The sequence below is a fragment of the Lutra lutra genome, chromosome 7, assembly GCF_902655055.1.
Source record: "Lutra lutra chromosome 7, mLutLut1.2, whole genome shotgun sequence".
In the NCBI taxonomy this organism is placed as follows: Eukaryota; Metazoa; Chordata; class Mammalia; order Carnivora; family Mustelidae; genus Lutra; species Lutra lutra.
The window spans coordinates 61,560,124-61,587,530 of record NC_062284.1 but is presented as its reverse complement, the minus strand read 5'-3'; the positions used below and the strand labels follow the sequence as shown (position 1 = coordinate 61,587,530).

Sequence of the window (27,407 nt, the reverse complement as noted above, 5' to 3'; positions counted from 1 at the left end):
ACAGCTGCCCTCACCTGTCTCCACTCCTGAGGTGTGTCTGTCCCAACCCTGTGGGTCATCCGGGCTGCACACTCTCGTGGCATGCCTGCACCTGTGTGTGTAGACCTTCCCTTGGTCCAAGCCTCTTTCTTCTATCTTCTCCTGCCACACCCGTCCCCTGCATATCCCAGAGGTGAGAGGATAGGGGAACAGGCAGCTAACAGATGGGCTAAAGTCTGACCCACCGCCCTCTTCTTCCCTTTCCCCACAAGCCCCTCTGGCACACAGGCTGACTTTGGGAGGTTTCCAGGTTCCCCTTGTTGTTTATGTTGTTCTCATTTCCCCTGAGAAACAGGGCGGGAGGCATACATGGTGTCTGGGGGTGTCAGCCTGGGGCATGTTATGTGTAGACCCCACAGAGGATGTAGGCTGGACTCTGTTGCCACCTTGCCTGATGTGGTTGGTGACTATCCTGATGTCTTCTGGGTCCTAGATTACTCTTGCTCCAAACTGTTCTCTTCTAGCTTGGATCAAAAATTCGCTCCACTCTGGTTCAATCCTCTAGTGTGTGTCTGAGTTTCCCAAGATTTCAAGTAGCCTGAAAGGGACGAGACTCAGGGATCCACCCATCCCCGGGCCAGGACTGGATGGAGTAGACCTGGAAACCTCCCAGTGGCCAAGAACTTTTATTCCTCTTGGGAAAATCAGGTTAAAATTCAAACCAGTACCCTAAGGGATGCGAGGCAGGTGTCTCCAGAGGTATTAAGAAGGTAGTGTTCTCAGCATTTGTAGATCTCATTGAGTCATTCTTTGCCACCCACATTCCGGGAAAGGAGGCATGTCACTCAAATGACCAAGCCCTCTATCACTTAAGAGGAACAAGGATTAGAACCATTAATGCCTAGGAAATCCCCTGCAGTCTCTGAAATCCTCAGAACTGGGTCAGCATTGCTTAACCATTCTTCATTGCCAGCATGCTGGTCACTTTCCTTCCAGTCAGAGTATCATCCAGGCCCCTACCAGCCTTGTTGTATCAAGTCACCTCTCTCCTCCCAGGATTTCCCCCTCCTTTGGCTGCTCTCTCCTTCCCAACCTTGTGGAGAGCAGTGGCACCAGTTCTCTTAGAAAGAACTGAAAAATCAATCAATGCTGGAAGTGTGGGTGTCTGATCGATCCTGTCTCTTCCAGGAGTATTTCTATCTTACCTAGCGATTTAAGCCTTAGGCCAAAAATACTGAGATTTTATTTAATGGGCTTAATGGGAGAATTTTAGGCATGGACTGAAAATAGGAAAGGGATTTTAGAGGCAAAGGGGCCTCTACGGGGTTGATGAAATCATGCTAAGTAAATGGGTATAGAGTTGGTGGGGTCACTGCCTGCAGGCTCCTTCCTCTATATAGGAGGCAGACCTGAGGAGAATGTCTCAGGCTGAGACATTCTGGCGGGTGTCCAGGAAAAGCCAACAGAGGGGTCCCAGGAGATCCCTGAGGAGTCTCCCTATAGGCAGACGAGTCAGAGATCCAAGTTGCTTACCTGTATCTGTGGTGACAGCCCAGAATTTGATGCAGTGCCCTCAAGCAGGAAGTTGGGCTTTTCCATTCAGTTCATTTATCCAACAAATGTTTAGTAAGTGCTGACACATAGTCTCCAGGCCCTCCCAGCATCCAGAGTGCAGTGGAGACAGGTGCTCTGACACGCACTGTGGTGGAGTGTAGCTAGTGCCCTGCCAAGAGAAGGGCAGAGACTCTAGGCTAGGAGGAGGGAGGGGCACCTGGCCAAGATGTGGGGGCTCAGGAAGCCTTCCAGCGGTGGTTCCTTCTGAAACCTGAAGGGGCTAGCCAAGGGAAGGGTGAGGCGAAAATGGAAGAGAACGGTGTTCTAGACAGAAGGAATGGCAAGACAGCATGGCACTCCTGAGACCCACAAGTGACTGGGTTTGTCTGGAGTGTAGGGGGTGAGTGCAAGCGCTGTGTGTGTGTGCGTGCGTGCGCCTATGTGTGTTTGGTGACAGAGCAGGGGCTGGGTGGTAGGGAGGATAGAAGGAGGAGGGCTGAGGCTGGGGAAGTGGGAGAGGTATCCATGTTGAGTGGTGGGGACTCCCTCCTGAGGGCAGATGGGAGCCACTGAAAGATTTTAAACTGGGAGTAACACAGTCAGCTCTAAAAAGATCCTTCTGGTTTCTTCTGAGAGAAAATATGAGAATAGGGCAAGACAGGAGCCAGGACGCCCAGTTGGGAAGCGGTCACAGAGGAGACAGTGGCCTGCATTAAGGCAGTGGTGGCGCAAATGAGGTGTGGGTGGGCTGGAGAGGTCAACAGAGTTAAAGTGACGTTACGTAAGAGCCAAGGATGGCACTTGAGGTCTGGCCTGGCCACCTGAATTGATGGCGAGGAGGAGCAGGTTGGGCATGGAGGGGATGGGTGGAGATGATGAGGTTATCATTTTCTTTAGATTCCTCTGGGTTTGGTCATTCTTTGTGTCTGGATTAAGCAATTATGAACTCTAAAATGCAGTGTCATCCTACCTTTATCGAGTGGGAGGAGGGCCATGTTTTCCAGTTCACTAAATGTAAAGCCCTCAAAGATTAATCAGATATTGGAGATGAAATCAGAAGCTAGGGATGCTTATGATGCAAAGTGTGGTTCTTAATTCTGATAATGTTCTCAGTGGGGTGACAAAGTAAAATTAGCCAGTCCAGGGGGACATCTTGGGTTTTACTCTCATAGGACATTACTACTAATAACTATGAACTAGTTTTGGTCAATCCTACTAGAACAAAACTCATATCTTCACACCAGCTCCACCATCGAGAGGATTCTCTGACACCGGAGACTATGTTGACTTTTGCCATTTTCTACATATCTGGTGTGTACCCTGGAACTTACCCCAGCACATTGCCAGGAGAGGGACTAGGGCAATCACATCCCCTCTTCCTCCCTCCTCCCAGATAGTCCCTTTGGGAGGGACTTTTAAGAACAAAACCTTTGGGATGCCTGGGTGGCTCAGTTGGTTGGACGACTGCCTTCGGCTCAGGTCATGATCCTGGGAGTCCCGGGATCGAGTCCCGCATCGGGCTCCCAGCTCCATGGGGAATCTGCTTCTCTCTCTGACCTTCTCCTCGCTCATGCTCTCTCTCACTGTCTCTCTCTCAAATAAATAAATAAATAAAATCTTTAAAAAAAAAAAAAAAGAACAAAACCTTTGCCCCTTCCCCAGAGCACATCTAGCAACATCACCCTTGGGTCATTCATTTCAAATGAGAAGGAAAAAAAAAAAAAGTACATGGCCTCAGATGTGAGGGTTTCTTGGGTCACATGCCTCGTGTTGGGAGACTAGTATAGGTATGAAGAACCTGCCTAGATGCAGTCGAGACATTAGTCTTATGTAAATGGTGGCCCCTGCTTCTAGATTCTCTTAAACTCTTATTCCACCCAAGCCCTTCCCCATTCTGGCCCTCTGAGCAGATGCACAGCAGACTCTGACCCCCTGCTTCTCAGCAGCCCTGAGGAAGAGCAGAGCCCTACTTTGGTTTCCCTGGTACCTTGGGCTAAGGCAAGAGTTAAACTGGACTCTGTGGGGCTCATCCTCTAGATCTTCCATTGGCAGAGGAGAAATTCTATAGGCAAACCTTGTCCTAACCTAGCAGGTGTTTGCTCAGAGAGCTGAGATGCTTCTGAAAAGAATCAGAAGCCAGGGCACCTGGATAGCTCAGTGGGTTAAGCCTCTGACTTCAGCTCAGGTCATGATCTCTGGATCCTGGGATTGAGCCCCGCATTGGGCTCTCTGCTCAGCAGGGAGCCTCCTTCCTTCTCTCTCTCTCTCTCTCTCTCTGCCTGCCTCTCTGCCTACTTGTGATCTCGCTCTGTCAAATAAATATATAAAATCTTAAAAAAAAAAAAAAAAAAAAAGAGCCAGAAGCCATCTGTGTCCATGAGAGTGATCAGTGGGATCTGAATCCCCCTCTGTGAATTTTCTGGCCTATAGGCTGTGACCTTCTTGGGGTTCTAGGACAAAGGTCTCTGAAGAGTCAGACCCATGAGTGAGGAGGGGAGATGAGGGTTTGTGCTGGAAGTAACTTGCCTGAAGTTTCCTTCTAACTCTATATTCTCCACTCTGGACTTGGGTTGGTTCCCCACCCTTCCCTCCAACCCTTGTCTTCCTTGGACAGTGAGCCAGACAGACTGCTTTGTGAGCCTCTGGCTGCCCACTGCTTCTCGTGAGAGGTTGAGGACTAGGACCATCTCCAACTGCCCAAACCCAGAGTGGAATGAAACCTTCAGCTTCCAGATCCAGAGCCAAGTGAAGGTGAGACTCAGAGGATGCCTTGTGTCTGTCAGCCTTGCCTACATTTCTATTCCCTTCCATGACTGCTTGTCCTTCTGTTTGCTTATGTGTCCCTCTTATGTCTATTTGTCTTTCTTCCCACCTACTTCTTCTCCTCCCAGTGACCCATCTTCCCACTCACCACTCCTTTATAAGGCCTGCCTCATGTTTGTCCCTCTGAGTCTACTTATCCTTCTACCTTCTTTCCTTTTTCTCTTGTCTTTCTACCTAATTGTTGCTAGAATTTGTGGTTCCTGCTGCAAAACCCAGCGTGCTTGCCGAACATGCTCCAAGTAGGAGAATACAGGGAGGGGGAAGGCCATTTTATTCACTAGGTCTGAGGCCAGTCTAATTCTAGCCAGAGGGCTTTCCCTATCTTAACTCCTTTTTAGAAGGCTTTATTATTTCTAATTCTTTGAATGTCTATTCTTTCATTTGTTGGGCTACTGTTTCATGGTGTTGGCCTTTCTCAGATATATGGCAGTTTTCGTACTGGAGAATTCTCCTTTGAGCTTACTGAGCTGTGGACCAACTCAGTATGGTTTTTTTTTTTTTTTTTTTTGGCCTAACATGGGGCTGAAAGTCATGACCATGAGATCAAGCTGGGCCAAGATCAAGAGTCAGACACTTAACTGGCTGAGCCATCCAGGTCCTCCCTCAGCAGAATGCTCCTAAAACAAACTTGGTCCTCATCATAGGGGTATCAACACTATTCTTGGGGCACTTGAGGCTTGATATCTCCAGCTTACTGCTTCCATGTTTTAGGGTAATGCTTTATTTCTGGTTCATAATAAGTCCTTTTTTTCCTTTCAAGAAGGGCTTTGGGGGTGCCTGGTGGCACAGTTGGTTAAGTGTCTGACTCTTGATAACAACGTGGGTCATGATCTCTGTGTCATAGGATTGGGCCCCATGTCAGGCTCCACGCTCAGCACAGGGTCTGCTTGGGACTCTCTCTCCCTCTCCTCCTGCTGTCCCCTGTGCTCGCTCTCTCTCTCTCTAAAGATAAATATTAAAACTTTTTTAAAAAGTATATTTGTTATTTATTATATTTGTTATTTATTATTTTATTTTTATTATTTTTATTATATTATATATTATATAATATATAATATTATACATAGTATATATTATTATATATTATTATTTATTATTATATTTTTATTTATTATTTATTATTGTTGTTATTATATTTGTTATTTATTAAAGTATATTTATTATATTTGTTACTATAAAAATATCTCTTATATCGTATTTGTGATTTTGGTGAGGTAGGGGGATTTTGGCATGGGCTCAGTCTGCCATCTTGAAAACAGAATTTTGACTTCCTTTGTCTAAAGATCTGTGGGGCTGCTCATATGAATCAATGGGATTGGTTCTGGGACATGTCTGTTAATTACAAGGTCAACAGGTCTCATTCATCAAGGAACCCCCAGACCACCTTATGTCCACCTGATAAAGACCAAAGAGTCAACCCAGCCCTAACCTGCATCTCCCAGGTTCCTTGAAACAAGAGAACTCAAAGCTAATCCAAGTCACCCAAAACTGCTGACCTTATCATTCAGCCAGATGTCAGGGTAGGTGCTCAACTTTGGGACCACCCATGAGCCCTCTTTATGGGCTGATGGACGGAGGGATAGAGTTCAAACACCTCACCCTAAGCCAACCAAGTATGAGAATCCCTGTAATCTGCCACATCACCCCCCTGGAGCATTAAGGTGTTAACTTCCCTGAATTGGTTTTTCTAGCATGTAATGGGCTGTCTTCAGCTCTGGGGCCCCAGTGCCGAACACAGTCTATGACTTGGCAAGGGTCCTGCTTTTCTGCCCTTCCATCATTCCCCCAGGTGAAATGATATCTCCCACACTTCACAGGTCCTTGCCAACCTTGCAAAAGAGCACAGGTCTCCAAAACAATCAGAGCTGAGGGTCAGGAAGTCTTCAGAAAGAGAGTTTAGACACGATCTCCCCCCTCCCGCCAAGTTCATCATTCTACAATCTGTCATGCTTGAGCGGAGACCCTCTGTGCTGTTCCACATCCCTGAGACCCACCTCCTTGCTAGGAAAATGGTCCATGCAAACACAGTAACCAGGACTTGCACCCTCCTTTCCTCCCCTAGAACGTGCTAGAGCTGAGCGTCTGTGATGAAGACACACTGACACCAGACGACCATCTCTTGACAGTCCTCTACGACCTCACCAAACTCTGCTTCCGAAAGAAAACCCACGTGAAGTTCCCACTCAACCCAGAGGTGGGTGCTGGTGTCCAGGCCCTCAGCCTCCTGCCTCATGAGGAGCAGCTGCTTATGTCTGGTGCTGCTCTTCGGGCTTCTCTCTGTGTCGACAAGTCAGAAAACGACAGTACTGCTGGCTCAGTCCCAGTGCTAGGCTTACTAGCTGTGTAGCCTGGCAGGATGGATTTAATTCCTCTGCTCTCTGTTTCCTCGTCTGTCCAATGGCAATGGTGATGCATACCTCGCAGGGTTGTTGTGACCCTGAAAAGGAAAAACCTAATTAAGGTCCCTAGCACTGTTCATGGTACAAAATGGAGATGGAGTAAGTGTTGGTTCCCTTTTCTCCCCTCAGAGTCCTTCTGCTGAGATAGCCCAGGGGATGGAGGGCAGATGAGGGTAAAGAAGGGTAAATCTGCAAATCAGAGAGAGTCAGAGCTGGACAAGACCAAGATGTTAATCAATTCAATCATCCAACAAATCCTTGACTTCCTACTATGGTCCGGACACTGTTCCAGGCCCTGAGGATACAGCAGAGGATGAGTCTCTCTGCTTTTGCCTGTCTTCCATTCTGGCACGGAAATTAAGGTCCACGAAGCCACAACTTCCTGAAGTTACACAACAAGAGGTGTGAAGGAACAGATGAGGGAAGGGGACTCTGTCCTTTGGTGGTTGAGTCTCAGCTCTCCCTTGCCCCAGGTGCTGAGCCCCTTGGGAAGGCAGGAGAGCAATGGCAAGCTGGGGGTAGAAGCTAAAGGGACATGTCTGGGGACAGATAGGGGCACCCCCGTCACAGCTGCCTTCCCTTTATTCCCCTGCCAGGGCATGGAAGAGCTGGAGGTCGAGTTCCTGATGGAGGAGAGGTGAGTAGTCCCCGTCCTAACCCCACCACGGTCCTAACCCCTCAGTGGCTCTGAGCAGGCATTTCAGAGCCTGTTCTGCTCTTTGGCTAACCTCCCTCTCCCACTCTCACCTCCGGCACCCCACACTGTGCCTCAGAGTCATTTGCGAGCTTCTAAATACTGCAGGTAACTGGGCCCCAGCCCTGCTCACCCTGTTCCACTAACATCAGTTTTGCTTCCGGGATCTAGAACTCTGGCCAAATTGCCTGCTTCAGCCCCTTGCATTCCTGAGAGTGACCTTTGGGAAGAATTTCTGCCCCATGGTGATGGGGCCTTGGAGAGGCAGGCTGAGAAAGAGGTCAGGACCCAGGGGGTTTCCTCCTTGACCCTGAACTGTTAAAACAAACTGCCCCGGGGTTGTCTGGGTGGCTCAGTTGGTTATATGTCTGCCTTTGACTGAGGTCATGATCTCGGGGTCCTGGGATGGAGCCCCATGAGCTCAGCAGGGAGTCTGTTTCTCCCTCTCTTCAGCCCCTCCCCACTGTTCATGTGCTCTCTCAATCCATTTCTCTCTCGCTCTCTCTCTCAAATAAATAAAATCTTAAAACAAAACAAACAAAAACAAAAACAACAAACAAAAAAAACCTGGCACTTCAGCTCCACATCAGGCTCTCTGCTCAGCAGGAACCTTCTTCTCCCTCTCCCTGCCACTCCCCCTGCTTGTACCTCTCTCTCTGTCAAATAGATAAAAATCTTTTAAAAAAGGAATAAAAATGTTTAAAAGGAACTCTTCTTCCAACCTATACATTTATTTTTTCATATTCTATTTAAAATGTATGCCACTTTTCACCTTGACAATCCCACAGATATAAGGTTGCTTTTTTTTTTTTTAATACTGTATTATTCACTTGAAAGAGAAAGGACAAGCGAGCAGTGGGGATGGTGGCAGAGGGAGAGGGAGAAGCAGACTCCCCGGCGAGCAGGAAGCCTTCATGCAGGGCTCAGTCCCATGATCCCGAGATCATGACCTGAGCCAAAGGCAGATAGATGCTTAACCAACTGAGACACTTATGCACTCTGTGATCTAAAATTTCTTGAGCCGTGACTTTTGATAAGGATCAAGGAGACTCTGCTATCTCATTATTGACCCTATTTAGGTTCTTTAACGCCTCTTGAGAAATCAGGCAAGAATGATATAACTGACCAGGAGTTCTTATTTTGTTTTCCAGTCCCTCTCCACCCGAGATCCTCATCACCAACGGCGTACTGGTGGTAATATGTCCTTCAGGTTCCTGTAGCTCCAGAGGCCACACATGGCTGCTGCTCCCAGGGGAACAGAACCGTGGGAGAGAACACAGCCCACCCAAGCCCTTGTCCCAGAGCCTTCCAGGAGTCAGACTAACTAAAGCAGGCCAACGGGAACTTGGGCGGGTGGGGTGGGGGCCCAGCCCCTGCTTCTGGGGAGGCAGGGGCTGGAACATCCATCCCATATCCCACAGAATGACCCCTCCCCTTGGGAACCTCCCCAGTAAAAGCATCTCCATGGAAGCAGCCTCCTCCCGGATTCAGCCTCCGTCCCATCCCCCCCACCCCCCACCCCAGCTCCAATTCCTCTACAATTACAAACTTGGTGTTTTAAGATTGTCATAATTCAGCTCTGGTACAGACATTTCAGCTAAATAAATGCATCTCAAGCCTCAGGATTCAAGGAGATCTCCCCCACCCCCGAAAATCAGTCTTTGGGAGGCTGTGGTAAAAGAATCTGACTTTTAGAAGACGATTCTGTTGCCGGTTCTCATTCTAAAGCCCCAAAAGAGGAATGTCCCTCTTTTATTTGGACCAATCCTGTAGCTTCCATCCCTGTCCTGTAGCTGAGAACATGACTCCTGGTATATAGAAACCATATAGCCTAGATTTTTGAGGATAGCTTCATTTTCTTTTCTTTTCTTTTCTTTTTTTTTAAGATTTTTTTAAAGATTTTTTTTCCTTTTTTTCTTTTGTTATTTATTTGACAGAGAGAGAGGGAGATCACAAGTAGCAGAGAGGCAGGCAGAGAGAGAGAGGAGGAAGCAGGCTCCCCGCTGAGCAGAGAGCCCGATGCAGGGCTTGATCCCAGGACCCTGGGATCATGAACTAAGCCAAAGGCAGAGGTTTAACCCACTGAGCCACCCAGGCACCCCAGGACAGCTTCATTTTCAAATACTGCATCTCTTAATGAGATGACAAGCTTTGATTGGGTTCAGAAAATGTGGTCGGCACACCATGGTTCCCGGGAGCAGCCCCAATTCAGACCAGCGCTGTATTTATCCCCTGGTTCTTCTCCTCCATTTGGCCTGACAGAGGGAGGGGGCAGCCAGCGCTCAGATGGACCCCACTTCCTTTGTTTCAGTCTCGGCAAGTCTCCCGCCTGGAAGTTCACGCAGAGTGCAGGAGGCAGAAGAAGAGGAGGAAAAGTGAGTCTTTTGACTTCCTCTGGGGGTGGTGGACAGCGTTTCTTCCACAGCAATCCTGTCCATCATCCTGACTGAGCTTGGCCATGGCTTCTCGGGTCACCTCCCCTCAGGGGTCATGAACCCATGGCCCTCGGCCCGCCGCTCGATAGGGAGCATGCTCTTCCATGTCACCCAGGGGACCTTCAGCGCCCTGGGCTGGGGTCAGTGGCACAGCATGGCACTCTCTGCCCACACGTGTCAGCCCTGCACGCCTGGTTCTGCTGCAGTGGTCCGCACCCGGGCAGGTGGGCACTGACAACCCCCACGTCCCCTTCTAGCTGTGCCCCTTCCTCACAGAGGGTCCTAGCATTTCATGACCAGCAGGGACCTAAGAGATCCACAGTTACAAGTTGCTTCTGCTTACCATTCCATCCCATCTCAGTCATGCAAAGCTTCCAGCCCTGTCCCAAGAGAGGAGAGCAGCATAGCTGCCTGGACATGGGAGAGGGAAGGAGGAAGAAGCTGCACCCCCAAACTGGTGGTATGGAGAGGGCCCGTCTTCGATGCAGGGCACCTCCTGGAGAAGCAGAATCTGGGGGGACCAGTCCAGGGGACTCAGCATCTCGAGGCCTGCTGGGGACCTTCTTTGTCCTCATCATACACAGCCGCACTAAATACAGATTCTAGGGCCCTGCCCAGCCCTGCAGAATGAGACTCGGAGGGCTTTTAACCTGTGCCCTAGATGCTTCTGAATCCCTGCCCCAGGTTCTTCCAGCTTGGCTTTCTCTTGGTGCAAGCTGGGGTGGAGGAGTGAGAGGCTCCTAGGGGCTCAGGCCTCTTGTCTTCTCTTCCAGTGAAGGACCTCCTGGTGACAGTGAAGGAGTCCTTCGAGCACACCCAACGTGTCCCATGCCGCCAGGAGCCCTGCTGCCCAAACCCGGCCTGCTTCCACTACCCCAAGTATTTCCAGCCCTGCATGCATGTGGACGTGCCCACAAGCCAGTGGAGCTATGGGGTACACAACAATGATGGTGGGGGGTGGGGTCAGGGGGGACTGGGGCAGCCGGATCTGCCAGAGGAGCCCCTCACCCCTCACCGAGCCTGCCCATCCTTCCAGCTTTGCTGCTGCTGTGCGCACAGCAAGAACAGCCCTGTCCACCAGCCCCTTGACTGCCTCTCTGATGGCCAGACGGTGACCCTACCCGTGGTAAGGGGACCCTGAGCAGCACAGCCCGAAGCTGCTGTGGGAGGAGAATGGGAAGGGTTTGGGGGGCGGTGACATGGGAGGGGGTTCTCTCAGACGGGGCAGAGGAGTCTGCTGGGGTAGGAGACTGCGGGCTGTGCTGTGGGGCCAAAGAGAGTGTGTAGAGGCTGAGCTGAGGGTCATAGAAGGAATGAGGTTAGCATGTGTGTGTGTGCACATGTGTGTGCTGAGTCAGATCAGGGGGTACCATGTGGTGAGACGCCCCTCCTTTGCTTGGTACCCCTTGGCTCTAAATCGTCATCCCTGAAAAGTTGTTCCTCTTTCTCTTCCCAGGGCGAGGACTGTGAATTACACATGAAGTCTACACCCTGGTAAAGCACCCTCCTTCTGTCTGTCCCTCTGATTTACTAGAACCGAGGGAGGGAAATGAAGTTTTGACTTGCATTGCCCTGATGGCTGACCAGGCTGAGCATCTTTTCATGGGCTTATTGGCCATGTTTATATCTTTTGGGAGAAAATGTCTATTCAGATCCTTTGTCCATTTTTAAAGTGGGTTACTTGCCTCTTGTTAAGTTGTAAGAGTTCTTTTTATATTCTGTATACTAGTCCCTTGTTGGAGATATGATCTGCAAATATTTTCTCCTATTCTGGAGGTTGTCTTTATACATTCTTGACAATGTCCTTGGACACAAATGCATTTGAACTTTGGTGATGTCTAGCACATGCGTATTTTTTCTTTTGTCACCTGTGCTTTTGGCTTTATATTTCAGAAATTATTGCCTCATCCAAGGTCATGAGGATACCCTGCTTTCTTTTAAGAGTTCTTATGGCTTTAGCTCTCACATTTAGGTCTATGACAGATTTTTAGTTAATTTGTATATATAGCATGAAATAGGGATACAGCTTCGTTCTTTTGCGTGTGAATCTCCAGTTGTCCCAACACTATTCGTGGAAAAGACTATTCTTTCCCCTCTGAATTGTCTTGGCACCCTTGCCAAAAATCAGTGATCTGACGAGAGGGACACTCAGCAACTATCAACCAGTGTTGTTATTACTGTTGTTTTATTATTTATTTTTCATTGAGGCCAAGGAAAGAAGTATTTCCTCACAGTTGTGTCTGTAGGCCTACGCACAACATGGAGGAAACGCCATGGCAAGGCTCCCAGGCTCTGCTTTCAAGGACATGTGATCTGGTTGGTGACTCGGGCAACTGAGTAAGATTCAGTTCCGAAATTGTCCATGGTCAGTCACCCAGAGTCCTGGGGAAACTGAGCCTGGAAGGACACCAGGGACGGACATAGGCAGAAGGAGGAAGGTTCTGGTGAAGCCAAGGGCTGCACAAAGTCTCAGAACCCGGACTGCTTCGGGGATCTGAAAGCCTGCGGCCCCTTCTAAAAAGTAGCAAACAGCGAGGGTGCACAGAGCAGCTAGGTTTTTGGCTGCCAGGCCAGGAGCCTGGACGTGTCCAGGGAAGGGAGGTAGTCAAAAGAAGGCAAGTGTTGGACATGCTTCGGCAACTCCTGCTCCACCTGCCTTGCGGACCTATAGGGATGAGAGGGTGACATCAGGAATACTAGGGTTTTCATCAGTTGCACAAACACACAGAAGGATTATTTACTCCAGGAGCAGGGAGAACTTACCAAAGAACATGAACTCCACAGGAAAGCCCTTACTGTAGAGCCTGGTCCAGGGACTGGCCAAAAGAATCCCAGGGCTCCCTGTTACCCATGTGTAGCCTCAGGTCATAGAAGATACCTGGGGGAAGACCTCCTGGGCTTTCCAGATCAGGCTGAGGATGCAGAGGGTTAGATGAGCCCCCAGTTTTGCAGAGGACCTGCCTAAAGTGTGTCAGAGAAGGGTTCATTGGCTTTCCGTTTGTCAATCTCCTTAAGTGCGGAAGACAGTGCTGGGAGGTAAACACGACTAGCCCCATTTTACAGATGAGAGAGGAGAGACTCTAAGTCACAGGAAAGGTATATGGCAGAATCTGGCTTCAAGCCTATGACCCACTGACCCTTAAAGCCATGTCTTTGTGGTGGTGAAGTCTGCAAGCCCGCTTCTCAGGATCCTCTGTCCCCATAGCCCTCAGACGCTGGACGTGCGGCTGGGCTTCAGCCTGTGCCCTGAGGAGCAGGAGTTCCTGGAGAAGCGGAGAGTCGTGGTGGCTGAGGCGCTGCAACAGGTTTTGCAGCTGGAGGAGGACCTGTCTGCAGATGAGGTGGGTAAGCAGGGGCCTGCCAGCCGGGGCTTCATGCCCCTCTAAGCTGAGCTTGTCCTGCCCACACCGCACCCTGCCACCTGCCCCCAAGCCCTTCTCTGCTCCAGGGTGGCTTCTCCACTGCCTTTCCTGGGTCCCCAGCAAGGGCTGTGCCTAATGTGATTCAGTTGTGTGTTTGCAGGGGGAGGGGCTGGGAAGGCAAAGCAGAGAGAGAAAGGAAGGAGTGTCGCTCCCCATCGCTGCTCCTCCCCAGGCACTAACAGATCCCAACGGGACTTATGAGGTCTTACTTACACAGGACACAATGACCTCCTCCCTCCAAGCTGGGAAAACAGCTGAAGCCCTACTACCTCCACTCAAAAGGCCCTGGGCTCTTTGTTCCTCAATTCTCTCTTCCCCTCAAATAGACGCATATACAAAACTCCCCCAGAAAAAACAATGGTCAGTGGCACACTACAGAGAAGCCCCTTCCCCTGTAGGGCAGACTTCTTCCCACAGGGTAGACAGTGTGCCTTTGTTAGAGCCCTTTGTCATCTCCCAGGTATGGACTGAGGTCCACACCCCGCCCTCCCCACACCAGGCAGCAGGTCACCCTCCAAGTGCAAGAGGATGGAGACCTTGTGCCCGAGGACGGTTGCGATGGGGCTTTAGTGGACAGAAGGATCTTACCATCCCTGCTCAAATAGGGTACATCTTGGCAAGGATCCCCCTCCCCACTCTCCCCTCTTTAGAGGAAAACCCTAAGACCATCTTCAACCTTTGCGAATCCAGAGGTGACAACCCTGCTCCTTCCCACATCAAGAATTCAGTGATTCCAGCAGTTGTACATACAGTGTATACTGAGCGCCTGTCACGGGCCACGTCTGGGCCAGGTGCCCCGATAGCACATCCTTGCATAGGAGGAGCCGTTAGGGAATTGCCCACTCGCTGGGTCCTCGAGCGAGTCCCTCAGCCCTCTGGATCCTGGTGTCATCACCTGTTAACTGAGGGCTAGACTAATTGTGCAAAGAACTCTTCCAGCTACCACGTGCTGATTGACCAAGCTGTGTGACGCCCCAGCACCATTTATGCTCACCAACTACTGGGTTTGGAGGGAAGATCTAATTCTAGCCCTCCCAGGTGGCCCATCACTCTGAAAGGCTGTTTTCAGGTCACTTATTGCCTTGTGCTCTGTTGTCTGTAGCCAGTCCTCCCGCCTCCACCATTCTTTCTAAGCTTCTGTGGGTCAGTCCGTGTCTTATCCCACCCCGCACAGCCCCAACAGTCTGCCTCTGTACGCTCCCAGGTACCGCTGATCGCCATCATGGCCACTGGGGGTGGAACAAGATCCATGACTGCCATGTATGGCCACCTGCTGGGGCTGCAGAAGCTGAACATCCTGAACTGTGCCAGCTACATCACTGGCCTGTCCGGGGCCACCTGGTAAGGAGCTGGCTGCCACTGCCCAGTGGAGCCTAGAGTAAGCACTAAAGAGGCTGGCCAGGGTCTCTGGTGAAGCTTTCCCTGCCCCAAGGTAGTGTGACTCACAAAACTGGGTGGCTCTACCCCTTACAGCTGTGTGATGTTGGGCAGCGGCTTCACTTCACGGAGTCTCAGTTTCTGAATCTGTAAAATGGGTATAACTAGTACTGACCCCATGGGGTCATTGAGCGAGACTCTCCCAGTCCTGGTGCCTTGGGCTGTGGCAGGGATCTAGGAACATGGTGATTAGGAGTTGTGACCCACTCCTGCCACCGACCCATCCTATCAGGAAGAAACAGCTGCCTACTCCGAACTTGCCAGCTCTCCTAGGCTATGTGGAGCTGACCCAGCTGCTCTAGCTGCCCTGACCCCAGCCCACCACCCCCATCCTTGCCCCTCCCTCTGTCCTGGTGCCTTCTTCACTCTCTGCTGGTAAGCAAGGAGAGTGATTCCCCCGAACATGAGGCCAGTAGCCATATGCCTAGGACCCACAGTGCTTGTAGAAGCCCAGAAAAATGTTTTACCTTCTTTTAAGATCAGGAAAAAAAAAAAAAAGGAACTTCTTGCCCAAGAACAAATATAACATTATTATATTTATTTTTATACAACAATCATAAAACATGTTTCATATTTTTATGGTGGAAGGGGCCCACATGAGGTCTTAGCACAGTCCTGGCAGGGAACCCTTGAACAAAATGGCTGCATCTTCTGTCAGGGACTGGTGGACCTCTGAGCCGTTAAGGTCCCAAGGTGGCCCCTCACCATGGAGGAGCTCTAGGAACTTACATTTGAGCAGTAGATGTGAATTTGCCCTAGGAAGGCCAAGGGCTGCTAGCGTATCAGGAACTCCGAGGCTTCAGCCCAGGTGGGACAGAAGGATAGCTGACGTTTGTTGGCATGGCCCGTGGGTAGTACAATAAGGAGATAAAAGCTGCTTCTATCAGGGTTGAGGGGCATTTGCATCCTTCTGGCCCTGCCTGACAAGCAGGAGATTGGGAGGAACTTGGTGGGTGGGGAGGGGGTGCTGTAGGGGAAGAGGGAAGCATCTCCTGGCCTAAGAAAGCACTGGGAAGTATCCTTTTAAAATCAATCATTTGTGATGGTTTTGAAAGCCTTTAAACATGTAAAAGTAAAAAAAAAAAAAAAAACAGAAACGGGGTGCCCGGGTGGCTCAGTTGGTTAAGCGGCTGCCTTCGGCTCGGGTCATGATTCCAGGGTCCTGGGATCGAGCCCCGCATTGGGCTCCCTGCTCAGCGGAGAGCCTGCTTCTCTCTCTCCCCCTTTCCCTGCCGCTCTGCTTACTTGTGCTCTCTCTCTAGCTCTCTGTCAAATAAATAAATTAAAAAAAAATTTAAAAAGAAGCTTTAAAAAAAAAAAACCAGAAACAAAAACAAAAACAAACAAAAAAAACATGTAAAAGTAAGAGTGAATCTTACGGAGAGCCGGGTGCTTTTTGTCCATGAAATCTCTTGACCAATCCCTACCTTCCCGGACCAGAAACAAGCCCTGTGAAGGAAGACGCCACTGTTCAGACACAGTGACACTGCAGACAAGGTCACCCAGGGCACGGGGTTCCAAGGTGCTGTCCTGACGTCAGCAGAAAAGCTAGCTCCAGGCCAAGAAGAGACCCAGGGCTACAGGGGTCACTGTTTTTGTTTTATTCCTTCCCACTGCCCATGTATAAGTTCAGACGAAGCAGGGGAAATAAATCTTTAGCCAGAATTGTAATTATGGGAATGAATGCAGTGAAGTGGAAAGAGTCCAGGATTTGGAATCAGCCAAACCTGGGTTCCAGTGTTGGCCTCACCACTCCATGACCCAGCACACACTTTGTCCTGGCCACTTTAAATTGCATTAACTCATGCAACCTTCACAATAACTCTTTGAGGTAGGTGCAGTGCTAATTCTCTCCATTCCACAGATGGGGAAACTGATGGACGAGCAGTTAGATAACTTGCCCAGGATTATACAGCTAGTGAGTGGCAGAGTGTGGTTTTGAACCCAGGAAGATCTTGGTCCAGAATCCTTGCTCTTTTTTTTTTTTTTAAGATTTTTTTTTTCTCTATTTGAAAGAGAGAGTGAACACAAGCAGAGGGAGGGAAGGGGGGAGAAGGGGAATCGGACTGCCCACTAAGCAGGGAGCCCGATGCAGGCTCCATCCCAGGACCCTAGGATCATGACTGGAGCTGATGGCAGATGCTTAAGTGACTGAGCTACCCAGGCGCCCCCAGCAGCCTCACTCTCAAGCAACATGCTATACCTGGCCCATGGTAGCCATTGTGACTATGATTAAAAATGTCCACCCCTTCCCTCCAAGCTCCTCTCCTGATGAGTTAGGGTCTCCCACGATCTGTCCACCTTCTCTCTGGCCAGGGCCCAGTGTTGATTGGACCAGGACTGGCTCAGTTCTATCCCCGTGTGTGTCTCTCTCCAGGACCATGGCTACCTTATACCGTGACCCTGACTGGTCCTCCAAAAACCTGGAGCCTGCCATATTGGAGGCACGGAGGCATGTGGTCAAGGACAAGATGCCTGCCCTGTTCCCAGACCAGCTGGCCAAATTCCAGGAAGAGCTTCGGCTGCGTAGTCAGGAAGGCTACAAGGTCACCTTTACAGATTTCTGGGGCCTGCTGATTGAGGCCTGTCTGGGTGATGAGGTAGGTGCTTAGCTTCTTCTGAGGTCCAGCCTGCCCTGGCTGATGACCAGCTCTCTTTCTTCATCAGGGGGTCCTGGACTTACTTCTTAGCAGAAGGAAGTTAGCTTAGACCTGCAGATTCAACTGTGGGTCATAGGAAGCATGAGGTTCCCAAGCGCATGATGGAGGAAGATTGTGGAATTGGCTTGCCACATCCCTTTAGTGTATGACTGAGACCCTTGGGGTGGGGATGGCTTAGGAACAGTCCTGCAGATTGGCAGCATGTCCTCTGGGCCATGCCAAGTTACCACAAAAGAACATAGGGAGGGAATTGGAGGAGGCTGGACAGACATCAGACTGATACAAGTCTGACCCCAAGTGGAGGAGAGAGGGAAGAAGGGCTGGGTGGAAGCATCCAGGACTGCTGGTCTAGAAGGTTCAGTAAGGCCATTGGATAGGCCTCTAGACAAGCTGTCGGTCAGAGGAGTTTGGTGCCCTCCATGAACATGAATGGGCATGCCTCCTGCTCTCAGACATGTGCTGGGAGCAGCCCAAGCCTTGTGACCCCAGCACAAACTCAGCGCAAACTGGGAGGCCCTTAGTTGATTATACTCCTTGTAGCTGAAGATCTGTAGGGCCCTTTCTCATGGCTGCCTTACAGAGGTTGGGCCCAGAAGTTCCTCCCTGCTCTGAGATCCAACAATCCGAGCACCGTGTGCCCAAGAAGAGAAATAGTCTGTGTTGGGGGCTCTCAGCTGCTGGGGCAATCTGTGCAAGGTGGTGGAGCAGTGGCATTGAGGGGAACACCCTCAATGGCTCAGCGAACACCCAGACCCTTCCAGCTGCACAGGCCCTGGGGAGGGACCAGCTGTGGCTGTCACTTGTCCCCAAAGCAGAGCTTCCCACCTAATTTCTCTCCAGACCTGCAGTTCTCGGGCCCACTCCCAAAAGGTTCTGAGGAGTTCTGAATTCCAAACACAACTTGCCAGGAAATGGAAGGATAACAAATTATTTTCTAGGTGGTCTGTAGAGAGATGAAGGTCATCTCTGAAGTGATAGATGACCTGAACTTCATCTTCGAAGTGCATTCATTCCTTCATTTTTTTTTTCTTTCAAAAAAATTAAGACCTCTGGCATGTCAGAAACTATGCCAGGCAATGGGGGTTTGGAACTGAGGCACTCACAGCTTTTGATGGGTCCCACCCACAATCCCCCTCTAGATAACCGCCATCTAATCTGTGCTTATGAGGAAGCAGGACAGGTGGAGACTGAGGGCGTAGGCAGGTTGGGGTTTATTTTTATTTTTATTTATTTATTTATTTTTTAAAGATTTTATTTATTTATTTGACAGATACAGATCACAAGTAGGCAGAGAGGCAGGCAGAGAGAGGAGGAAGCAGGCTCCCTGCTGAGCAGAGAGCCCGATGTGGGGCTCGATCCCAGGACCCTGAGATCATGACCTGAGCCGAAGGCAGAGGCTTTAACCCACTGAGCCACCCAGGCGCCCCCAGGTTGAGGTTTAAATCCGGGTCCTGCTCTGTGCTATTCCTTAAATGGGAACTACATCAATAAGGGGTAGTTAATATTTCAAACAATACTTAGTGCCCTGTGTGATGAGGAGGAAAGCACCCAGGCTACTGACAACAGACGTCTGAGTGTTGCCTGGGGTGGAGTAGGAGGAGGAGCCAAGATTCCCAGGAGGGCAAGTGTAGAATTGAAATTTGGAGGTCTCTACTGTTCCACTCTGGCCAAGGCAGGAGCCTCTTCCCCTTGGACTCCTTTGACCGTGAGTGTAGACCGCATTCTTCCCTGAGTCTATAGTTTTCTCTACTTCCAGGACTCAGCTTTGCAGTGCCCAGATCTCTGGGCCATTGTGAAAGGCACCCTGCTTGCCTTTCAAGGGAGGCCCAAGACTTCTTTGCCCCACGTGTGTGTTTAGCATCCCACACAAGGTCAGAGGCCTTCACACGCCTGAATAACCCTGGATGGTCACCCAGCAGGCAGCTGCATAGAGCCTAAGGTCAGAGTGTGGCCCTCTAACCCCTCAACTGGCCTGTCTACAATGGTTAATTCATTTCAGTAGGTGGCGGGTGGCCCTGGCTGTTCTGCAGGGACAGGGAGGCCGCAGTTCCCCCACGGAGCACAAGAGGGCACCCATGACTGGCTACTGCTGACTCCCCTCTGATTTGGCAGCACCATGCTCTGGGGACTCAGAGGGACCTTGGCTGCCAGCTGACCTTGGCTGCCAGCTGGTGCACCGTTTCCAAGCCTTTTGTTTAGATTTTTAAAAAAAGATTTTATTTATTTGACAGAGAGACACAGCAAGAGAGGGAACCAAGCAAGAGAAGTGGGAGAGAGAGAAGCAGGCTTTCCACCAAGTGGGGAGCCCGACGCAGAGCTCGATCCCAGGACCCTGGGATCATGACCCAAGCCAAAGGCAACTGCTTAACTGACTGAGCCACCCAGGTGCCCCTGTTCAGATTTTTTTTAAAAGCAGCTTTTCTCCTCCTTCCCAAACAAATTTTATGAGGGAGCCCAACATGCAAAGCAGAGAAGAAAAATTCACCTGCTCTGGGGTATGTTGGGTGGAAGATGATGGGGATGGAGAGGGACAGTGGTGGCCTTTTCCCTTCTCTGGTCCTTGAGACACTAGGAGAATCTTGAGACTCTGAGGGGCAGCCCTAAACTGTAGATTCACTCCCGTGTACGTGTCTGGGATGGTGAATAGCCCAGGGACGAGCGAACATTCTCTGGGTACATTTTAAGAGCAGGTTTGACTGGTGTCAGCTGGGATCTGCACAGCGGCCGGATGGGCTCAGGAGCCAGGCAACGGCCTGCTGGAGGTCCAGACCATCCCCCTTACTCTGCACTGCCTCCAGGCTGTCTGTGCTCCTTCACCATTTCATGTCCCCACAGAGAAATGAATCCAAACTGTCAGATCAGCGTGCTGCTTTGTGCCGGGGCCAGAACCCCCTGCCTATCTACCTCACCATCAATGTCAAGGATGATGTAAGCAACCAGGATTTCAGAGGTAACACTGGCAGCTAGTTTATAAGGGGGTCCCTTCTCAGCAGGCAAAGGTACCCAGGGCCCCAGCACATGCCCAACCCACCACATTTGCCCCCCTCCACCTCGACTTGGCTACCCCTTCTGTGTGGATGGATCAGGCTGGTGGGGGCTTGTGGCTTTTCTAGGAGCAGAGGTTTGATGGGACGGGGGTAATAAAGTTAAAAAAGGGAGGCGGTTCTAGATATTTCTCAAGGTTCCCAGACTGAGGTACTCTAGAAACCTGCTCTGCCTGCTTCTAGGTCAGTTGTGATCTCGGTTTATCCAGTTTGGTGGAGCAAACGAGTCATGCAGGTGGCAAAGCAGTCTGACTGGCCAGCAGTAGCCAGTCTTGGGCGCCCCCTTGTGCCCTGTGGGGGGGAACTGCGGTCTTCCTGTCCCTACCCGCCCCTGCCCTCCGTGCCCTTGATCTGTAGGAGCCCTGAGGAGGGAGGGTGGGGCTGTCAAGGCCTGAGAATGACACGCCACCCTTCTGCTCCCCATGCAGAGTGGTGCGAGTTCTCCCCCTACGAGGTGGGCCTGCAGAAGTACGGGGCCTTCATCCCCACCGAGCTCTTCGGCTCTGAGTTCTTCATGGGGCGGCTGATGAAGAGACTCCCAGAGTCAAGGATGTGCTACATGCTAGGTGACTCCTGGCCCGGAGGGGTCGGGGAGGGGGCAGGGGAAGGCCCGCTCCTTTCCCCCAGGATCTTGTCCTGGGTTCGGGTGCTGGTTTGGGTGATCCCTTGAGAATGGGACCCTCCTGCATTTGCTGGGGCCGGCGGGGGGTGGGGGGGAGTAGAACAAAGTCTGTCTCACCCCCTGAGCAGCCTGACTGGGAGGGAACATCAAGTCAAGGGAGAGGCAGGCAGTGTTTGGGTGGCTGGGGCTCTGGGGCAGAGCCACTCACAGCTGGTCCTGCTCCCTAGGCTTGTGGAGCAGTATCTTCTCCCTAAACTTGCTCGATGCCTGGAATCTATCCCAAAGCTCGGAGGAGTTCTTCCACAGGTGGACGAGGGAGAAAGTTAACGACATCGGTGGGTGACCCCACTGGCTTCTCCTCTTTGGTTGGGGGATGTAGGGGCGAGGGGTGGATAACAAACCGAGGCCCAGTCTACCTGGCCACCGGTTTCAACGTCATGTCTGTGGTTCTGAGATGAGAAAGCAGCTAGGATGAGGTCATCCTTGCCTGGAGCAGAGGGAGAGGGAGGCTCCATCACAAGCTTCAGGGGCCAGCCCTGGCCTGACTGGGGGGTGAGGGTGGGGGAGGGCCCAGCAGAGGGGCACAGTGCCCTGGAGAGCTAACGGGGTAGGGATCCATGAGTACAGTGACAAGTGGCTCTTGTAGATTCCCTGTCTTCTCTGGGACCCCCCCCAACTTACCTGTCATCACCCCTCTTCTCCACCACCCTGTCCCTGATCTCTCACCTGGGTCCTCCTGGCCCCAGTGCCAGGGGCTTATCATCTCAGCAAGGAAGGTGTGAGCCTCACTTCCAGTGGCTGAACCCTGGGTATCACGTAACCATGCAGGCTTCGCCTGGGACGTCTGGGGACCCCAGCTCTTGTGACCTGCCTTCCGTCCTCCCTCTCCCCTGCAGAAGATGAGCCACTCCTGCCTGAAATCCCCAAATGTAATGCGACTGTCCTGGACACCGCGGTGGTGATCCCGGGGTCGTGGCTGTCCAACACTTTCCGCAGCATCCTCACCCACCGGGCCTTCGTGTCTCAGTTCCACAACTTCCTGCTGGGGTTGCAGCTGCACACTGACTATCTCCAGAACAACCAGTTCTCCATGTGGAAAGGTAACCCTCCCTGGCTGCCCACGTTGGCCTGGATAAAGGGGAAGGGCATGTTGAGGCTGCCATGGAGAAAGGCTGGTGAAGCCTCTCTGGCCATGTTCGCTGGCGTCAGGGGTTGGTGGGGAGGCAGACTCTTTCCAGGGTGTCTTCCATGTTTGGCGAGGTTCTGAACATAGGTGCTATACTGTTGGTATGTAATTACTTGAATCTGTACAACAATCCCAGCAGGTAGAACTTGGGGAAATGTGGGCCTTGACTTGCTCTCGTTGTGCTCTGGGGGCCCCTTTTAATGGGAGCAGTGCCCCCTGAGGGTGTGGCAGGGATGACCCAGCTCAAGAACCCCCAACATGGTAAGTGGCGGGGCCAGGTCTTAAATCGTGGTCACGCAGCTTCAACTCGGTGCCCCCTCCCCTTCCTGCTAAGGCTTGAAGATTGACTTGCCCCTGTCTTTGGAATTTTCCTTGGCTACAGCCTGCCAGTGGCTGCTTTGGCCTGGCCTAACGATGCTCATTCTCCCTGTCTGGGGCAGAAAGGGCAGCTGGCTCTGGGCCCAGTGTGTGCACTGATTTATAAGATATTCTTACACCCCTGCAACCCCAAAACTCTGTGGCTAAGTCAGAAGGGTTTTTAATCTATGTTGTAGCAAAGACTTGCTACAGGCCCCAGGATAATAATCTTCTGCATCAGCCCCCACCCCAAGGGGCACTGGGACTCATTGGGGGGGTCCTGGCTGGAAGGGGTTAGGCCCAGGGCCCAGGCCCAGATGGAGGAGCTCCAGTCAGGGTGTTCTGTCCACACGGGCCACCTGTGTCCATCCTCTGAGATCAGGGCACCAAGGCATGACGGTAACTGTAAATCCTGGCTTTCAGACACAGTGCTGGATGGCTTCCCGAACCAGCTGACAGAGTCTGTGAACCACCTGTGCCTGTTGGACACTGCCTTCTTCATCAACTCCAGCTACCCGCCCCTCCTGAGGCCTGAGAGAAAAGTGGACCTCATCATCCATCTCAATTACTGTGCTGGGTCCCAGACAAAGGCAAGTGTGACAAAGAAAGGCTCCTGCCCACTGGCAGGCCACTCAGTCGTGGGGGCTCCCAGAACCGAGCCCCCACAAAACTGGGAAATGGGAGAACAGACATTCCCCCACAGGCCCCAAGACTTAGCATCTGAGAGACTCAAGCTGTTCTACCTGGCGTGAGGTTAGCCATCCAAACCTCTTGGGGTGGCAGTGGGGGGGCGTTGTTGGGCAGCCAGCTGGCCCTCACATGCAGGGTGGGCTTCAAGGGGACCCATGGAACAAATTCTAGTTTTATTTCAGCAATTTTATGATCTGAGCATTTGCTGTATTTGGCCATTCATCAGCTGCAAAAAAGGGAGTTTTTTAAAATAACTTTAATGGAGTCCAGTCCATTCTAAAGTTTTGTACCACTCCAAGAGTTTATAATGTCCTATTTTAAAAATAATCACATTGCCCTTTTCTACAGGAAATAGGGCCCTCCATGAGATTATATGAAAAGCCAGGATCAGAGGTTTTTATTTATTTTTCTCTATTTACCTTTGAAAAGTTCTGGCCTTTTAAGGGGAAGAAACTGTTTTTTGGTCTCCTTTACTATAGTCCTAGCCTGAAGCCCAGGAAAGGGGCTTACAGACAGAGCACCAGCATGACACCAATGATAAGGACTCAAGTGTATAAATGAGTAATGCTGTGCTTTCCTATCTGTGCTCTCACTTGATCTTTACCCCAGCTCTTTGAGGTAAATGGCACAGTCAGGAAACTGAGGCACAGAGAGGGGAAGTGGCTTGCTTGAGATCGCACAGCTAGTGTGCTTGGAACACAGGGTGAGGGCAGAAGTAAGGGGATTCTTATGTTCTCAGTCCACTGCTCTTTCTGTTACATCATATTTTATAAAGATGCCCTTTCAGAGTCCTTTCCAGCCTTGTGGCCCTTTGTCCATTCCAAAGGCCATGCCCATCTCACAGAAGCCTGGCCAGACATGGCCTAGCTCCAGTCACCCTCAGGCTGCCTCCCACATCTCCCCAGGTCTGTGTTTTGGGTGAAGCATCCTTGAAAGGGCTTCTGTCCACCTTCAGAAGGAGCTTACAGTTGGACACACACCAACCTACCGCCTCAGGCCCTTTGTTCCAAAAGTAGCACAAAGAGGCAAAGCCATGTGAGACCTAAATTGTTGGCTGGGGGAAATCAGGAAGCTGGAACTAAGAACTCCGTGTTGCTTACCCACCCCACCCCTCATTCCAGCCCATGAAGCAAACCTGTGAGTACTGCTCCGTGCAGAACATCCCCTTCCCCAAATACGAGCTGCAAGAGGATGAGGAAAACCTCAAGGAGTGCTACTTGATGGAGAATTCCCAGGAGCCTGACACCCCCATCGTGCTTTTCTTCCCACTCATCAATGACACCTTCCAGAAGTACAAGGCCCCAGGTAAGCTGCCTCCGAGCTTGATTCCCACCACCTGCTTGCTGGCCTTGGGCTGAGAGCTCCTGTGTTTAGCCTGGCCCCATCTTCTGACTGTACTAGCAGGGAAGCCCAGTTCCGCTTTACTCTGAACCAACCTTGGCTTTGGGAAGAAAGCAAAGCCCCTCCCTGCATGAGCCAGCAATGTCATCCTCTGCTCTTTCAGTCATTCAGCATTTATCCATATCCCACTAGGTGCCCCATGCTGTGTCCTGCTAGGGTGGCCCTAAGATGGGCAAGCTGCATCTCTCCCCTGGGGAGCGTGGAGGTGTGCACGTGTGTGCGTGTGTGTGCACGAGTGCTTGTGTACGTGTGCGCCCACGTGTGCGTGGTTTTCGCACAGGTGTGAGTCCCCACGTGGGCCGGGACAGGCCATGGGAGGGGATACAGATGCAAATCGTTAACAACCCTCCGTGTATAGCAAGTCCTTCTGCTGCCTCCAGGTGTGGAGCGAAGCCCCGAGGAGATGGAGCAGGGCCACGTGGACATTTATGGCCCCAAAACCCCATACGCTACTAAGGAACTCACGTACACAGAGGCCGCCTTTGACAAGCTGGTGAAGCTCTCTGAGTACAACATCCTGAATAACAAAGACAAGCTCCTTCAGGCCTTGAGACTGGCAGTGGAGAAGAAGAAACGCTTGAAGAGCCAATGTTCCTCCTAAGTCCCAGCGAGCCTCACCGATCCTTTGTCTGCTTCTAGGGTCAGAGGCGCCGAGCCCATGGGGGCTGACCGGCCTGTGCTGCTGGCTCTGCTATCTGGCGAGGGGTGTAGGCAGGCTGACCTGGGCTTTCTATCAAAAAAATAAAAATTTAAACAAGTTGAGGGAGATAGAGAAGGAGACAAAGGAATACAACGTAGGCAAGTGTTGGGATTTTAGACCCGCAGGAATTTTTTTTTAAACCTATCCCTGCAGGGAAGGGGGTCCCATAGCCACAGGGTCCCACACATGCCCAACGTGTGGAGAATGAAATCGTGGCCTATGGAAGAGACTGGTTCCCCCAGAGACCTCAGCCTGCAAACCGGAGCTCAAAACCTCCTTGACTTGACTCCTCCCGGCCTCCTGGCATAGAGGGCCTCCAGGAATAAATAAGGGGAGGACCTGAGGAGTACGGCGGGCTCTCTGGAAAAATGCCTTTTAAAATTAAAGGCAATCATGATTTTTATAGGCTATTATATTTTGTGGTTTTCATTGTTTAGAATCAGGGTGTTCATAGATAGTGTGAAGCCAGAGGATCTAGACCGAGCACTGGTCTCTTCAACAACAAAGCCAGACCAGGTGGGTGACGGGTCTCAGCGGCCCCTCTCTAGCCGCTCTGAGCCCCAGAACCGGTGATCCCTGGGATCTCAACCAGTCAGCCTCATCTGAGCACCCGGGAAAATGCCAGGCAAAGCCCGAGTTTGCAGCTCAGGCTCACCAAACAAGGATCGGGGGGTGCAGCTCAGGGACGTCTGAGCAGGTAAATGGAGTCAGGCCTTGGGCCCGCGCTCACCGACCAGCCTGCTCTAGGAGCACTTCTCGGTTCCCTTCTCACCTTCCTCTCCTATTTTCAGGTGGGATTATTTATTTCTAAGTGGGATTCCTCTTATTTATCATGTAAACGCAGTGGCCAGTATACCCAAAGCTCTCGGGGAGAGTCCAGTCACGGAGAGAACAAACGAGGAAACCCTTCAGGGAGTAGGTTAGCCCTAAGGAAGAAGCCTGTCCATCCTCGTAGAGCGCCGGCAGATAAATCACTGGGAAAACCCTGGGACACAGAGAAGCCCAGCAAAGTGTCCAGGCCTCCCATCAGGCTAGGAACGTGACTAAAGAAATAGGTCACCTGAGTCATAGAGAAGCCCAGGCCGATGGAAGGTGTGACCAGAAAGGCATGTGGTCCCCACGAGGCCCAGCAAACCTGGAAGACTTGGTCCTCTTTCCTGGCCTCTAGGAGATGACGAGTGGTGATAGGTAACGGAAGTTCAGAAAGATCGACTTCCAAAATCCATCCTTACTACTCAAAGTGTGGTGGGGGACTCATCAGAAATGCAAAAGTTCAGGCCCCACCCCAGGTCTGCTGAATCAGAATCTGCATTTTAAGGAGATTCCCACCTCCCCTCTGCACCTGTCTCTGCTCTATTTCCACGAGACTACACATATTAAATTTGAATGGTGTAGATTTATGCCACACTCTCTTATAAGCTTGGAAAGCAGGAATCCATGAGCGCCCCTAAGCCACTGGTAAACAGGGCTCCTGGACCTGTGAAATTGGTCCCTGCCCAGATAATGCGGACCTGAGACACTGCCCATGCCCTCCGCTGGAGCAGCCAACAGCCTCGACCTTCACATCTTTTCTCTCCATCTGCAACAAACAGGCTCTCCTTAAATTAGAGTGAGCCATGCCGTAAGACCTGTTTGCTGGCCGGTGAAGACAGCCCTGCCTTGGATTCATCAAAGTGCGTACAATGAGGCTTGTAAAACCATTGTATTATTTGATCACAGAATAAAATGGCCCTGTGAGTAAATGCTGTTGACTCATCTTCGCTCATTATCCAGTGCTACAAAACCAGCCAATTCCTGCCCTCACCCCTGCCTGGGCTTCTCACACACCACTGTGTTCTGTCCCCACGTCCCTGTGAAAACACTTCTCCCCAAGGTCACCACAGTCCTAATTGCCACAGTCCTGAGCCAAATGGCACCAGCCCTTTACAGGCCTTATCTTACTTGATTGTTCTCGGTATTTGGCACTGCAGACCACTCCTGCTTCCTGAAACCATCCCTTCCCAC

General features: G+C 51.2%; 1 protein-coding gene across 11 annotated transcripts in view; it reads left to right on the top strand.

Moving 5' to 3' along the window:
• PLA2G4E (phospholipase A2 group IVE) overlaps positions 1 to 27,145 on the top strand; it is a 60,771-nt gene extending 33,626 nt beyond the window's left edge. For 7 of the 11 annotated variants that reach the window (XM_047737846.1, XM_047737841.1, XM_047737845.1 and 4 more), the window contains 18 exons: positions 4,148 to 4,284; positions 6,419 to 6,550; positions 7,352 to 7,392; positions 8,601 to 8,643; positions 9,761 to 9,824; positions 10,658 to 10,818; positions 10,921 to 11,010; positions 11,341 to 11,378; positions 13,090 to 13,225; positions 14,511 to 14,647; positions 17,121 to 17,343; positions 20,239 to 20,353; positions 20,876 to 21,013; positions 21,297 to 21,404; positions 21,966 to 22,169; positions 23,036 to 23,202; positions 24,424 to 24,607; positions 25,084 to 27,145. In XM_047737846.1, the coding sequence (XP_047593802.1) occupies positions 4,148 to 4,284; positions 6,419 to 6,550; positions 7,352 to 7,392; positions 8,601 to 8,643; positions 9,761 to 9,824; positions 10,658 to 10,818; positions 10,921 to 11,010; positions 11,341 to 11,378; positions 13,090 to 13,225; positions 14,511 to 14,647; positions 17,121 to 17,343; positions 20,239 to 20,353; positions 20,876 to 21,013; positions 21,297 to 21,404; positions 21,966 to 22,169; positions 23,036 to 23,202; positions 24,424 to 24,607; positions 25,084 to 25,304 (2,339 nt within the window). In that variant the 3' untranslated portion in view covers positions 25,305 to 27,145. The remainder of the gene's footprint in view (positions 1 to 4,147; positions 4,285 to 6,418; positions 6,551 to 7,351; positions 7,393 to 8,600; positions 8,644 to 9,760; positions 9,825 to 10,657; positions 10,819 to 10,920; positions 11,011 to 11,340; positions 11,379 to 13,089; positions 13,226 to 14,510; positions 14,648 to 17,120; positions 17,344 to 20,238; positions 20,354 to 20,875; positions 21,014 to 21,296; positions 21,405 to 21,965; positions 22,170 to 23,035; positions 23,203 to 24,423; positions 24,608 to 25,083) is intronic. The other 4 variants (XM_047737848.1, XM_047737852.1, XM_047737850.1 and 1 more) reach the window with 1 other exon arrangement.
• Positions 27,146 to 27,407: the final 262 nt, after the last annotated feature.